At 47.3% G+C, this 15,166-nt stretch overlaps 1 protein-coding gene across 4 annotated transcripts in view; it reads left to right on the top strand.

Annotated features, from left to right (window-relative positions):
* LOC119450094 (pumilio homolog 2) overlaps window positions 1–15,166 on the top strand; it is a 110,150-nt gene that overhangs the window by 43,755 nt on the left and 51,229 nt on the right. For all 4 annotated transcript variants that reach the window (XM_037713456.2, XM_049665634.1, XM_037713455.2 and 1 more), the window contains 2 exons: window positions 3,083–3,362; window positions 8,867–9,115. In XM_037713456.2, the coding sequence (XP_037569384.1) occupies window positions 3,083–3,362; window positions 8,867–9,115 (529 nt within the window). The remainder of the gene's footprint in view (window positions 1–3,082; window positions 3,363–8,866; window positions 9,116–15,166) is intronic.

The following is a 15,166-nucleotide window of genomic DNA, read 5'->3' as shown; positions in this document are numbered from 1 at the left end:
TCAGGGAACCACAGACACAGTGCATGGACAAGTTCTATGCAGAATCTGCTTCTGCTGTGAAAACCGCCTACAAGGAAATGGATTTATATTTCACCAGGGATATTACAGTAAACTTTGATGGAACATGGCACAAGCGTGGCCACACGTCCCATATTGGAGTTGGTGCAATAATAGAATATCACACGGGCCTCATCTTGGACGCCATTGTCTTATCAAACCAGTGCCTTGGTTGCCAAGTAGGACTAAAGCCTGGAGACCCAGGCTACGCAAGCTGGCAGGAGCATCATGTGTGCCAAAAAAACACCGACTTTAAGTCTGGGAGGATGGAGGTTGAGGCAGCTCTCATCCTTTTCTCACGCTCGGTGACAAAGCACAACCTCCGTTATACAACGCTCGTGTCTGACGGAGATAGTGCCACCTTCTCTGCCCTTGTGCACGAAAATGTTTATGGACTGGTCCCCATTTCGAAAGAGGAATGCCTGAACCACGTCCAGAAGAGGATGGGGACAGCACTGCGCAACCTCGTGCAGAAAAGTGACAAGGCTTTAGGAGGGAAGGGCAGGCTCACAAAGGCCCTCATCGACAAGTTGACCGATTATTATGGGTGGGCCCTACGGAACAATTCAAACGATGTGGCTGCAATGCAGCGTGCAGTGATGGCATCGTACCACCACGTGACATCCACGGACAAGGATCCTCACCACGACTTGTGCCCTGAGGGTGCAGACTCATGGTGTCGTCATAACGCCAGCAAGAGTGATGGTGCGCCACCTTCGAAGCACTGCTACCTGTTAACAAGCGCCTCTCACAGGCTTCTCTTCTGCAACGCTGCCTGGGAGCAAAGACGCAGAATGCGTCGGAATCATTTCACTCCGTGCTGTGGTCCCTGATGCCCAAAGAGCAGCATGCGTCGCTGATTGCTGTGGAGACAGCACTGCATGAGGCAGTTTTAAGATACAATGCTGGCTGCCACAGGGCCACCCAAGAGCTATGTTCATCAGTTGGACTCACACCTGGCCACCTGGCCATTCAACGGGCAGCCGAGAAAGATTCTCTGCACTTGAAAAAGGCCAAGAAGAGATCGCAACAGAAGGTGGAAAGGCGGCAAAAGAAGAGAGTGTGTAAGGACATATCTAGTTATGCTGCAGGGTCATTTTAGAGCAATATATGTGCTTAAAACTTTCAAAGCTCATTTTCTCAAAATGACTTTTTTGGCTGGTGAGGCTGCTTGTTCCAGCCATATCTCTGTAACCGCTCATCAGATTTCCAGAAGGTTTTTTTTTTTATTCTGTATTTGAATAAATTTCTGAGGGCAAGACAAGCCCATTTTTTTATATATTGTGTCTGTGATTTGTGATAATTAATCAAAATTTGATTGATAAAATCTTAATCAGCAACACTAAATTCGGTGGTCTGCTAAAATTTTTCAGCAAGGAAATTTAAAAAAAGGGCTCTGTCTTGCCCTGAGGTATCCATCTGGGAATCATCATAGTGAATTTCACAGTTGCAGCACCTTTTGAAGATTCTCCAGGCCTGGAACAAGAAAACCATATGCACCATTCTGACATAATGCTATAAGATGAGAACTAGTGAACATAACTGCATGAAATTTTGTAGTTCTACTAACGCTTTTGCTATGAGTCTATGCTGAAAATTTCATTAAGATATCTCAATAAACAAAAAAGTTGGTCTCCGAGGGTAGCCTCCCCCCTTAAGTGACACCTGGTGTCATGATGCAAAGCAAAATATGCTAGAGGCTATCCGCTTGTCACAGAGCGGCACTAAAGGAGCTAGCGACTTTCATCATCATCATTGCGGCACACTGGATCGATTGCATGCGTTCCTCTCGCGATTGCCTGCTTGCCTTATTTATCAATTACAAAAGTTGCTTATAATTTACTGGAATTTTCAGTAGAGCTACTACTTACAATAATAAATGATCATCGAAAATTTGTCACATCGAGGTCAATTGCCACAATGCCTTCGTTACGAGGAGGTCAGAAATACATGGGCTTTTATGGGAGTGGCGTTAGGGAATGTAAAAATTTTGTTAAGTCCAGGAATTTGTTACGTAGAGGTTCATGACATCCAGGTTTAACTGTATTGTAAGTTGCACATGCTTTTTAGTAACCCGGTCTCAATTCTGGCTGTTTTTCAGTGACTTTCGTTAGATCGAATTTGGTTTAATTCGAACTCGTTAAGCGTGCCATGTAATTTGAATTAATGAGCTTTTACTATGCAGGCTTACCAATTTTCTGGGCCTCGCTGGGACCGAAAAATAGTGCGGAAAATCGAACTATCCGAAAAACTCGTTCACCCTGAAAAAATAAACTTTATTAGGCTTAGATTGGCATAAAAAATCTTTAATAATGGCCTGCCTTATACTACGCTTGGAGGCGATCAGATTTGCCTGGATTTGTGCAGTACTGACGTCTCCGCAGGAAAAATCAAAAGTGCCGTATCCTGAAGTGTTTGTCAGCTAAGGAAGAGCAGACATGGCCTCCGAGACTGAAGGAGACTGTCTTTTGATAGCTTGCGCCTCCCAATTTTGGAGGCTATAGAATGGGCCTACTGCAAGCTAAGCCTGGCTAAGCCACCGGAACATATAGCATGGCGGCCTCTAAGATCGGGTAGCGTGGCTCGGAATGAGCAATTTAGTCCAGAAAATCGAACCCGGGGGCCCAAGTTTGTCCGAAAAATTCATCACAAAAATGCATAACCTCTATAGCATGGGTTCTCAAAGTGGCGCTTCATGGAGCTTAGCAGGGTTCCCCAGAACGAACATGCTTGAGAACCCCTGCTCTATAGGAACCCTGACGGTGCATTTATGAAGTCCAGCATATCCAACAAGTCCAAATTTTTGGAGTCCAATAATTTCGTTGGCGAATGTACCATGGCTAAAACTGACACCTAGCAGCATTTTAAAGATTAAGCGAGAGATGCAATTCTGTATTTGTGCACCCCTAGTTAAACTCCATCAATCAATCTACAAGCAGTTGGCTGGCATGCTAAAAGCTTGAAAAATTACTGCCGCGCAGAGTGTGAGGGAGTTAATGAGATTTGACTTGTCTCTTCTTTACAGTTGTACCAGCAACACCAGCAGCAACAGCAGCACCAGACACAGCACCAGCAGCAGCAGCAACAGCAGCAGCAACATACCCAGAGAGGTCAACATGGAGGCCCCATGGCGCTGGTACCAAGTGCCCAGTACTCCTTAGGCCAGGGACAGCAGCAAGGTGGTGCACTAGGCGTCCCACCTCCTACGGCGCCCACTCCTTCACCCTTTGCACCCCCCTCTACACCATACCTGCTCAACCAGGACCCCTATGGAGCACCACCCCATCCTCTGGGCATCGTCACAGGTTGGTACATATTAACTGGACTATTGAATCAAATAATCCAGTAGAAAGGGTCTGGCTCAGCACTGGCAACTGGCTTAGACTGCAGTGATCAATTGTGGCAGCATTCTTGACAATCGTCCATGCAAGATCATGTGACTGGTGCAGAGAGAGAGAGCGCGCAGAGGTGCAGCGTAGAGATGGCAAACAGACATGGAGTTTTGTTTGAGTCAGCACATTCACTCACCAGCCAATTGTGCTGCATATTCGCCAGTAATTTAGATAAGTGTGTCTGTTGCTGCTGTGTCTCATGGCAACCCTTCTAATGTGCTTGTTTTAGAATGTCAGTGCTGGGAGCGTACCTATGCAGTTAAACCTGGATATAACGAAGTTGACAAATTCCCGAAAAACTTCGTTATAAGGAGGATTTCGTTATATGCAGGTCCGGCTCGAAAATTCGAAAGTGATACGCTTACCGTATTTACTTGATTCTAATGCGCGCTCGATTGTAACGCACACCTGCTTTCCGTGACCGAAAAAGAGGGAAAAAAATCCTTTACAATACCGCGCAACTCATGCTTTCATACAGAAATACAAGTATCGCTCAAGATTTACTCCCAATACACTAAAGTTGCAATGAAAAAGAAAGTCCCAGTTTGCGCGAAAGGCGAAGCATCGATTGCGACAGCAAAATAGCAGACAGCTATACGAAGTAAGGATAGTAGTTTTATCGGCCGTATAAACTTGTAAACATTCACTGTTTAACTAAATTGGTAGACTGATGCGTAAGCACACGTACTACAGCACATGGTCGAGGCTACGGGAGCTAGGCTCGATGTGCATAGGAGGCGGCCGTATTGAAATGCCGATGGCGATATGGTAGCTCAAATTTAGGGTCGTACTCGATTCTAACGCGCAGGCAATTATTTGACCCGTTTTATGGGGGGGGGGGGGGGAATGCGCGTTAGATTCGAGTAAATACGGTAAGTAAGCAAAAGGGTAACAGAGAGTGCGGGCTTGGTGAACTAGGCCAGCTGCAGCCAGCGGCGGTATCAGGTTTGAATGAAGGGAGGGGGAAAGGTCACGCCCGCGGCGGCAAGATGGCCGGGTCGAGGGATGCAGGCCCGCACGCACGCACACTTGCGCTCGCAGTTCCCGTGAACACGCCAAGCGCGACCCCACCGCTTCACATTCCATCGCTGCAGAGAAGGTGCTTCCGGTTGCTGCTCGCACAAAAATGACAAAATTTGAGGCGAAATCTCTAGGCTATTGGCGGGGAAAATTAGTTGTTTCGAGGGGGTCTCCCGCTGCCACTTCGTTATGTAGAGGTCTCATATACATGTGCTTCTATGGAGTAACGGCGAGGAATAGAAAAACTTCGTTATATCCAGGAATTCGTTACATGGAGGTTCGTTATAAGCAGGTTTAAATGTATATTTAAAGGGATGATTTTTACGGATCCCGATTTTTTTTTTTTTTTTATGGCGCAACGAAAAGCTCACCCTGGATAGGTGTTAACACGTGCAGCGGTTACTTCCAAAAGCGTGTGGATATTTAAGTAGAATTTTTCTATCTGAGCTGCCTATAAAAATTTGGAAGACGCTTAAGCTTCATCTTTAAGAGTGGACCGCGATAGCATTAAAAGATCCTTGACTGCTTTTCACGCTTCCCGGGAAATGCTGGCGGTGAATACGATGCACAAAAGCGCGCTTTCTGGTAGAAACGCGGCCTCTTGCATGTGCCATTGTTCTGTTGTTGTTTCGCACTTTGAATATTTCAGTCTGGGAACATTTAACATACAAGGTATGCGCTGTCGGTGTTTTGTTTTATGACATTTGTTTGTGGGCTGTCATTCTCAAAGTTTTGAGGAATAACTTTGTAAAAAATGTAAGACAAAGCGTGACCAACTTTAGCGGTAAAAAGTTTTAATGTCCACGGAGGGCCTGCGGTGGTTGTGGTTCGGTATGATATTTTGCCAAATGACAGTCGGCGCTGACACAGTATTTTTTGCGACTCGGGGCCCATCACGCTGTCGCATTAAAAAAAAAGTCCCTCTTCCAGCAGTGCTGGAAAATACCGCTTATGAAAATAAGCTGGTGGAATAAGTTTTCGTTGTTGTACAGACATCTTATATTTGTACCGTATTTTTCACACGTCTGCGTCATGGCTGGCTGGGCCCTGGAGTCGTTGTTCTGTCGATAGACGAGCCAAGCCAACTCATCGGAAATGAAGGCGAAGGCAGTGCCATTTTTATGCTCACTACAAACGAAGGCTCATGTGCACATTGTAAGTTAGAAAAAATTTATAAAGGAAAAAGTATACTGCATTTCAATAATGATAAAAAGATTATGAACCACATACAGTAGTAGGTCACGTGATAGGATCCTTATGCATCTTCGTGTTTTTTTTTTTTTTTTTTTTTTGGGACTCCACAGGTCATTTTTCGTAACTTTTAGTGAATAATTAAAAATATGAAGTCTGGGCTCATTTTAGCCAATACAGTATGCAATCTTTCCATCAGCTGGGTTATCTCTATTCATGTTCCGAGCAGTTGTCTGTCCCTGTAGTGAGTCTTTCTGTACCTTTTGCAAGACACCAGAAAACACTGAATGCAGTTCACTTCCACATGCACATATCACTACAACTACGTATGTTGTATGTTTCAGTAAAGTGTGGCTTTGGGCAAGTTGGCTCTGCATCAGTAGCCGACGGATTTTTCGGACTCCAAAAATTCGGACTTGTTGGATATTCCGGACTTCACAGATGTACCGTCAGGATTCCCATAGAGCTAATGCATTTTCGCGACCGATTTTTCGGACGAATCTAGGTGCCAATGTTCGATTTTCCGGACTAAATCGCACGCTCCGAGCCCCGCTACCCGATCTTGGGGGCCGCCATGTTGGATTTTCCGCTGGCTTGGCCGGGCTTGGCTTCCAGTGCCCCCCTGTATAGCCTTCAAGATTGGTAGACGCACGCTATCCTCCCGTCTCCGAGACCATGCCCACTCTTCCTTGGCCGACAAAACGTTCCAAAAAGCGGCACTTTCTTTTTTTTTTTCGGTCAGCTCAGCACTATCGTCATTATCACTTGAGCGGAATCCGTTTTTTTTTTTTTCTTTTTCTTTTCTTTCTTTTTTTTTTTTTTTAATGTTTCGGTTGCGCCACACCCTGTGTGCGGGTGAAAGCTTGCCTCGCGCACGCGAGAGAGGAAGGCGGCCGGAGGCGCGCGGACTTCGTTCGCTCGCGGTGCACGGGGAGAAGGCGACGTAGTCGGTGGGAAGTTGCGTTCAGCTCCTGCAGCTGCTGCCGCGCAGGCACCGTATCTTGAAAGCGATCTGCGATGGATACAAAGGGCATGCGCCGAGTGCCAGTAGCTTCGTACTCGCTGTTCTTTTCTTCTTTTTTTCGACGTTCGCGTTGAAGCGAGAGAATAGACAGCGCGAAGGTCAATTTGCCCGCGGTCATCGAGCGAGATGTGTTCATGTAACCTGTGCGCGCGTGACACCGTGCTTATTTAGTTAGTAAGCGCACATTTACAACTTTATACGGCCGATAAAGCTAACATCCTTACTTCGTATTGCTGTCTATTAATTTGCTATCGCAATCGATGCTCCGCTTTTTGGGCGAAACTGTGACATTTTTCTTAGGCCGCTCTCAGCCTCATAATTTTTTTCTCTTGGTGGGGGGGAGGCGAGTTTTTCGCACTGTTTGGTTTTTCGGACTGCTCGATTTTTCGGACTATTTTTCAGTCCCCGCGAAGTCCGGAAAATCGGTCGGCTACTGTATTATGAGTAAAGTTTAACAGGAAACAAACACAAAATAATGACGAGGACAGGCGCTGCATGTGTCTCGGATTGAAACTTCCCAGTTTCACTCCAGCAAGTTTCTTATCACTTGTGCATTCCGCTTCGTACAACTTGCACAGAACTGGAAAACCGCACTGTGGGCGAGACCAAGACACACACTTGGTGCTGGTTCCCCTCCCATGTTTGCACCATTTTCTTCGTGCCTCGTTAGGAACTTGGAAGTGATCAAGGCTGGGCATTTCGAGTATAATTTTTGTATCTCTATAGCATGGGTTCTCAAAGTGGGTTCCGCGGAACCCTGGGGTTCCGCAGGCCCCTGATCCCCCGATCCGCGAGCCACTACTACTGATAAATTTTCCGTGGTCCCGCGCTTGCTAAGTGGCTAAAACGGCGAACACGAGGTGCGCTCGATCCACAGAGCCTCAATTACCCATGTCCGAGTGTCAAAAAGCACATCACAGTGTGTAACGGCAACGCGCAAACTGCACAATAAATCCGCACACAGCTTGTAGCCACCCAGCCTCCGAAAACGGGCAGCCATGGGCAGTGCGTCTAAGCTTTCGCACTTGAATCTCGGAGGCCGTAACTTACCACCGTGCGCATTTCTCCCGTTTGTAGATAGGGTAGGTGCCGATAACGTGCGCACTGACGTATACTTCGGAGGAATAAAAAACAAATGTGCGGAGCACCACAAATGCGCGCCGCTAAGGAGCAAAAACGGCGCTAGCGTCCAAAAATGAAGCGGCACAGTCTGCATCGCTGTGCTCCTCAGCGGCAACCGTATGCGATACGTGACTGACAGCAACGCCGAAACTCTTCGTGCCTAATTGTGCCCTCAAAGCCTTTATTCTTGGTTTAATCGTCGTGCATAATACCATGTTGGCGGCTAGCCGCATGCTTTGTGCGTAGTCGCAATGATAGGTAGCGTTGATAGCCACCACAGTTTCGTGCGCAGCGGTTGCGGAACCACCACAGTTTCGTTTTGACTCGGTGCCCTCAGAACTGCGTAGTCACCATCCATGATAGCGTTGATAGGCACCGAGTTTCGTGCGCACTTGTTGTAGCAAACGGTAGTTTCGTTTTGACTTGGTGCGTGCGTCAGCCGCCTGCCTTCTGAACCGCAAGGTCGCCGTCCATGATCGCGTCGATAACGGCTGCGGTTTTTGTTCGCAGCGGTTGTGGCAAACAGTAGTTTCGCTTTGACTCGGTGCAAAGCTGTCGAAGATGAAGAGTACCAGCTACATCGCGATGGGCGATGTAGTCGTAAAGAATTGCTACCTGGGCTGTCATTCTACACCCTTGAAAAAGCCTTGACAGGGCCTTGAAAGTCCTTAAAATCTTTGAATTTTTGTCTGAAACACGTATGATTGTGTGCGGGTTTACTGTAATGGGCAAGGGCTCTATCACACCTGTTGTTTGCCAACGGAAACATGTTGTTGCTGCTTTATATGTGGGTTGTTGCCTTATTACAGGCCTTGTTGGCTTTGTGGAAAACAAATTTCATTGGCAACATATGACTCTTGCTTCGATATTAAAACACTGTCTCCCTTCATCCATTTGAAGAAAACGAGACAGAAATCTGCATCCTCAGTGGTAATTTTGTGATAGAACATTGGGTTTGTGGTTGGCTGCAGTTGACAATAATCTTTAGAGGGAGGAAAGTGTAAAGCATGCAGCCAGTAATGATGCCTAACTGCCATGCGTTTCCCTTGTGTGTGTCCAGGCCCAGCCATGATGCCGCAGTACTATGGGATGCCTCCGTGGGGCATGTTCCCAACGCCTGCAGCTGCGGGTCTCCTGCAGGGACAGGGGGGCCAAGGTGGGCCACCCCAGCAGGTGCCACAGCAGGTGCAGCAGCAGATGCAGCAGCAAATGCAACAGCAGGTGCAGCAGCAGATGCTCCGAGGCAGTGGGGCACGACCCATGACACCACAGGGCAGCGGAGAGCCCCTTTCTCAAGCGCCCCCAGGAGGTGAGGGCACTCTGTAGGCTGAGCTAGTGCACAGAAATACAAATGAAGATGGCAAATGCTGTTGTACAAATGGCAAGGCAGATAGATGAAGGTACTGTACGGCACTCCGAATGCATTTGCATTTTGTATAGGCTGATGTAACTACAGTCGCTTCTTAACTGCAACTGCAGTCGAATGCATTTTTCAGACACACAATCTTTTGGACCTGCTCGATTACAGTAAAAGCTTGTTAATTCGAATTCCACAGAAATGCTACGAAAATTTTAAAGTAGAACCTCGTTCATGCGTTTTAAAAAAATACACGAAAAATAAACGCACAATCTGAATCCAGTAAAAATTGAAGCTGACAAGCCCACATTGAGGTGCAAGGGCAGAAAACATTTATTTCTTGCAAAACATAGTTACAGTCGAATCTCGTTAATTCGAACACGCCCAATTCGAACTGACACTGTGGATCTGTCAAAGTTATGTGTATTCCAATGGGTGAAAACGCTCGGTAATTCGAACATAACCACGCACCGACAATGCTCTCAGCAGCACGCCAAATCACGTGGTGGCGCCTCCGACCTGCATTGCTCCGACATCGCCATAAAGCAAAAGTTTAGGAGAGACCCCTCAACGCCGCGCGGAGAAATAAAAAAGAAAGAAAAAAATACCGCGGCGAAAATTTCCTCTCTCAAATGGCAAGATCGCCATTTCTGCGTCACGCCGGAACACACGTGTACGTGCCGACGTCTCGGCCAACGCTGCTGCTGTAGCACAGACGGAAGCAACGCGGAGGCCCAGTCCGGCCAAGGAAACTGCTCACGCCGGCCAACACTCGCTTCAACGGCAGAAAACGAAACTTCGGGGAGCGGCGGCGCCGGCACGGCGGCGGGTGCGCACGGAGACAGTCGAAGGTGAGGGAGCTACGAAGGAGGGCGAGGGGAGCCACCGAAGTGAAGGGGTTGCGCTTCCCTCCCGCCCTCCTCCCTCACCTTCGACGGGCGCCGCCCGCTCCCTGAAGTTTCGTTCACTGCCATTATTGGGAATTTGAGAGAGAGAGATTGTGCTTGTGAAGAGGAAGAGGCGCTATCGGGATGTGGAGTGTTGGCCGGCGTGGGCAGTTTCGTGGCCCTCGCTCGCTATGGGCTTCCGCGCCACGATATTTCACAACTCGCACTGTTCGTACGTAGCGTTCTATGGTGCACAAATACGTCAAAGTTAAGTCCTTCTTTTAATTCGAACAAATTTTCGGGCCCCTTCGACTTCGAATTATCGTAATTTGGCTGTATTTTCTGCTGGGTGCGTCTCACCCCTGGACAGGAACAACTCCTTTAGCACACATTGCAGAGCCTAGTCCGCATTTTTGTTGTCTTTCGTGCGAAAGAAGCTTTGTAAGGCTTCCAGGCCAGCAAGGGCTTCGGCGAAGGTAGCCGGTGGGCGCAAGCCTTCGTTCTCGCCGCCGTCTTCAGGCGCCTCGTCCGCCAACACCTCTGCTGCGTCGTCCTTCACCACCTCCGCTACGATCTCGGGAGAGTCATAGCGCCGCGCACACGCGGTTTTCGCCGCTTAGTAGTTCGCGTTGAAGCGAGGGGCAAGGTAGCGCAAAGGTCAATTCGCTTGCTGCTGCTGCATCGTCACTGCGGGCAAACGAGCAATGCAGAGAAGTCGCGGGGGGGATTGAACACCGTAGAGAAGCCGCACAGCGGTCTGCCACTTAGTGCTTCACAAGCACATGAGAGCGGCCATTTTGCACGCCTGAATGATATTTTGCTGCAGAACGTATCATACGACCGCAGTTTGCCGCAATGCTGAACGTTGATGCCGAATAATCGTATTAACCGGTACTTACCGTATTTACACAATTGTAGGTCGACCCATTTTTTCAAATTTGGCAATCCAAAGTTGGGGGGTCGACTTAGAATCGAAACCGAACCGTGTACCACTAGTAACGGCAAGAGAAACGAGAAATCAGGGGCGCTATGGCGTGGTTACAACTTTGCACCTACGTTTTTATGGTTACGGTAGAAGCGTAGCGTATTAATTTACCGTATTGCATACATTTTGATTGCACGCACGGCTCTTGTGGGAGCATCGATCATGGAAGAGCCGCCGTTTGGGGGGTATTGGTAGCTGGCGGAAGAGCCGCCGTTAGGGGGGTATTGGTAGCTGGCAGAAGAGCCGCCGTTAGGGGGGTATCGGTAGTTGGCAGAAGAGCCGTCGTTTAGGGGTATTAGTAGTTGGCGGAAGAGCTTTTCTTTGAGATACGATTGTTTTCGACGGCCGTGCGCATCTGTCACTTTTTCTGTTGTGCTGAATCGTCGCGCCTGTCATGAGTGCCAAGAACTTTCGGCGCTCGTTCTCAGTAGCGTTCAAACGGGCTGCTATCCTCCATGCCGAGGAAGCTAACAACTGCGCAGCAGGATGCAAGTCTGGAGTCAGTGAACGTGTGGTGCGGCAGTGGTGGCTTCAGCGCGAAGAAATTTGGCCTCCCTGGCTACTGTGTGCCGGTGGGTCCTCTCTGCGTGGGCAGCTGTACCGCGCGATGTCGTGGTGCGGTCGTTCGCGAAGTGTGGACTCACACTTGATGACGACGTGCTGTGGGACCGCACCAGCTATGATGGCAGCAGTACCAGTGAGGTCAACTTTAGTGACGATGAGTAGTCTTAGCAACCCCATCAATAAATTTCCCTTGAGTGAAATGCACTCGCGTGGTTTTTCTCTCTCTCTCCCCCCCCCCCCCTTTTTTTTTTTGAGACATGCAGTTTTGGGGGGGTCGACCTACATTCGAGTCGACTTACAATCGTGTAAATACGGTATTAACACATTCCTCCGTGGGGTTATGTTTATTTTTCGCGATTGCGAACGTAGGAGCCGGGTAAACGTATTAAGTGGAACGTATCAGCGAAGTTCTACTGTATACAAAATTCAGAACTAATGACAGTCGGAGAAAAAATCACTCGATTAAAGGGGTATGTGGGTTCTTTTTTCTTTAGTTTTGGTTCTATCTGAACTAAACCTCACTGTTTAGATCAATTTTTCACACTAATTTCAAATCTATAATTAGTTTTTTGATAACTACTCTAGTTCAGAAAGTATTTAAGTCTGAAAATAAATTTCATGAGTACTTCTTACGGGGGTTTTTGGCAAATTCTCCTTCTTAAAGACAAAAAGTAAGTGCATGGCTTTAATGCCAAATACTTGCTCTAGGGGGTGATGCTATTTTTGAATGCATTCTAAAGGTAAGAAAGCACAGCAACATTGGCTGTGAATATATTTTTCTTATTTTCACTAATTATTACTTTTGATTGTAATTTATAAAGTGGTGCTAGAGTAACAGAAGTAGCATCACCCCCTAGATCATTTCAATACGAATACACTGATAACCAAACTTGTTATTGTCACTCCACCATATCATAGAAAAAAGTCCTGTAAGACTGAGTGCGGTGTGTAAAAACATCAAACTGAGAAAAACGCATTTGAAGTTTAGACAGCTGCAGCTTCTTCTAGAATCCAGCTACAGCAATATTAATGACATCATTTTGTAGTTCTATTCTTCACGAGAATGACTATACTAAATATATGACTGTACCCTGCCAGAAAACTGGGAAAAGCTTGTTATAAAGCCATGTAGTGCCTCTAAACCAGCATGAGAAACATTTACCACTTCATGTGCACGTTCCAGTGGCCTGCAAGCTTAATGAATACAAAAATTGTATAAGTAGCCTTTCCATAGACAAATAAACTTCACGTCAAAAGCACGCACGCATGGAATATTTATTGAATGACCTAAATTGCTTATTGTCATTGAACAACACTTCGCTCTACAGCATGCCAGGGCTGTATATGCTGGGTCCTTTGCTGGCTTGTGCCGTTTTGAAAGCCTAGCCTTGGTAGCACTACTGTCTAGATGCTCATTTTGCAACTTCCGAAGCTTTTGCGACTGGCAGATTGAATTTCCGCTCTGTTGCGCACTGTGATGCCAGACACTCCCTCAAGATCGCCGCTCTTCTCGCGCGTTATGCCGACTCGCCCACTGAATAGTATGCTGTATCAACGCGGTCTTGGATGCACTGGACGCGCTGGCTGACGATCCGATGACATCAGATGGGCCGCAGCTATGCCCAGGAGAATCAACGGCGACGTTAGATGTGCCGCTTTGGATGCGGTGGTTCTGCCCGTTGGGCAGCGCACCTTGGTCTGCGATCTTCAGCCGTGCGTTCCATGGACGCTATCGTTTCTTTCCGTAAGATTAACGTGTCATCTTTAGAAGAACACAAGATGAAAAGACTGTGCGTGAGCCGCGTGAACGCAAGCGTAGCCGACGACTACGAAAAACAGGGAGCAACGGAGGACTGGAGCACGCACAAAAAAAAAAATAAAAAATGCCCCCCCTCGGTGGCCGCCGCACCATCCAGTAGGAGGCCCGGAACCACCCTTCAGAAAAGCGGCGAGAGTGGTCGTTCAGCTTGAGTGGCGCGATTTTGAGCTGGCGCAAAATGCTCACAAAGAAAACAGCTATAAAACAAGCCCAAGATGACGGCTGCGCGCGCGGGATGTTTGAACAAATTTTGCCTGCCGCAGGTCGTTTCGTGGCTCCCGTGGCGTTTTGAAAGCCGATTTTTTCCTATTTACCGATCGAAATCAGGATTAATAATTTGAGGGCAGGTGCTTGAAGGCCCAAACATTCCTAAAATGCGTTTTTCCAAAAATCAATTTTTCGGCCGTTTTTTTACCATTCTAGAACCGGCGTCCCCCCTTAAAGGGCAACTGAAGCACTTTTCCAAAAAAGTGAGCTTTCAAGAAACTATAGTTTTTCAGCCCCTGAATACGAAAATAATAATTTACCAGGCCAGAAGTCACCGCTAGTCGCTTTAATTTAGCAAAAACCAGCTGCAGCGTCTGCGGGAGACGCCGCGGGTCGGTTGACGGGCTCTGATGGCGAATACGAGCGTGATGTGTTACCTTAATAAGGAGCACTTGATGTTCTTTGAGCCAGATGGGGGGGTACTTATTGGTTGCCTTGACAAATTGTAGGCGTGAAATGATTTCTTTACATCTCTGTTACCATCTTTTGACCACCATGTGTATGACTGCAGATTTATAGCGTGGCCCAGCCCTAATGCTACGGCTGCTCCTGAGGTCTGCTGGAGTATGTGCTGAGTTGTTTGAGCGTAATGTGCCTTTTTAAGCACATGGGGCGTATAGAAAACTCAAACAATGCCTGTACGAACTGTGTAGCAGCAGGATTTCTTGTGCTGCCCTCAATTGTTTATTGGTATAATGCACTATTCTGATGCTTCAGGTCAGCCTGATGAAATCATCAGAGTGGTTTACAACGGTTTTGCTTCATTGGCTAGTAAAGATTCTGCCATAGAGCATGTGCCCATTCCTGTTTTGTTGCAGTGCATGTTGACAATGTCACATTGATTCATCTTGACAGAATAATAAAGCCACGTTGCATTGCTGCCTGCTTGCGAGCCAATGACGGACTTTTAGGATTTCTTTCTGTGGCCTCTGGACCATATGTTTTTAATGGTTACTGTAAAATCCTGCCACAATGCAATTGACGAGGCTCACAAAATAATTTTGTTGTCGCAAAACTTCATAACTGTGAAATTTAAATATAACCGTGAAACGTGTGGTTTAGTGGCACAGAAAATTACTTCAATTTTGGCTTGCACTTGCCAATGAGCAGTGATGTGATGCGGGTTTTGCATTCTGTCAGGCAAATCATCTTGACATAGGCACGCGCTCCTGCAAAACTGAGTTCTATAAGAGGTATCCATTACACGAGGTGCTACTGCATACAGTCGACCGATTTTTTTCGGACATGCCTAATGATTCGGATGCCTTCGCTGCACTGCCTTGTACCCTCTAAAGCCAATGCATAAGGATGTGTGAGAACTCGCACGACTTTTTGCCGCGACGGCAGGTTCAAAACGGCGTTGTTAGAAGCTACCGCCACTGCCAATTTGATTACATCACAGCGTCAAATCAGCACTCTCACACACCGATCCGCTGGCAGCAGTAGTAGTTTTGTGCTGTCATTAGGACTAGCTCCTTCGG

Source organism: Dermacentor silvarum, chromosome 4 (assembly GCF_013339745.2).
Source record: "Dermacentor silvarum isolate Dsil-2018 chromosome 4, BIME_Dsil_1.4, whole genome shotgun sequence".
Lineage (NCBI taxonomy): Eukaryota > Metazoa > Arthropoda > Arachnida > Ixodida > Ixodidae > Dermacentor > Dermacentor silvarum.
This window is presented reverse-complemented; position numbering and strand designations above follow the sequence as displayed.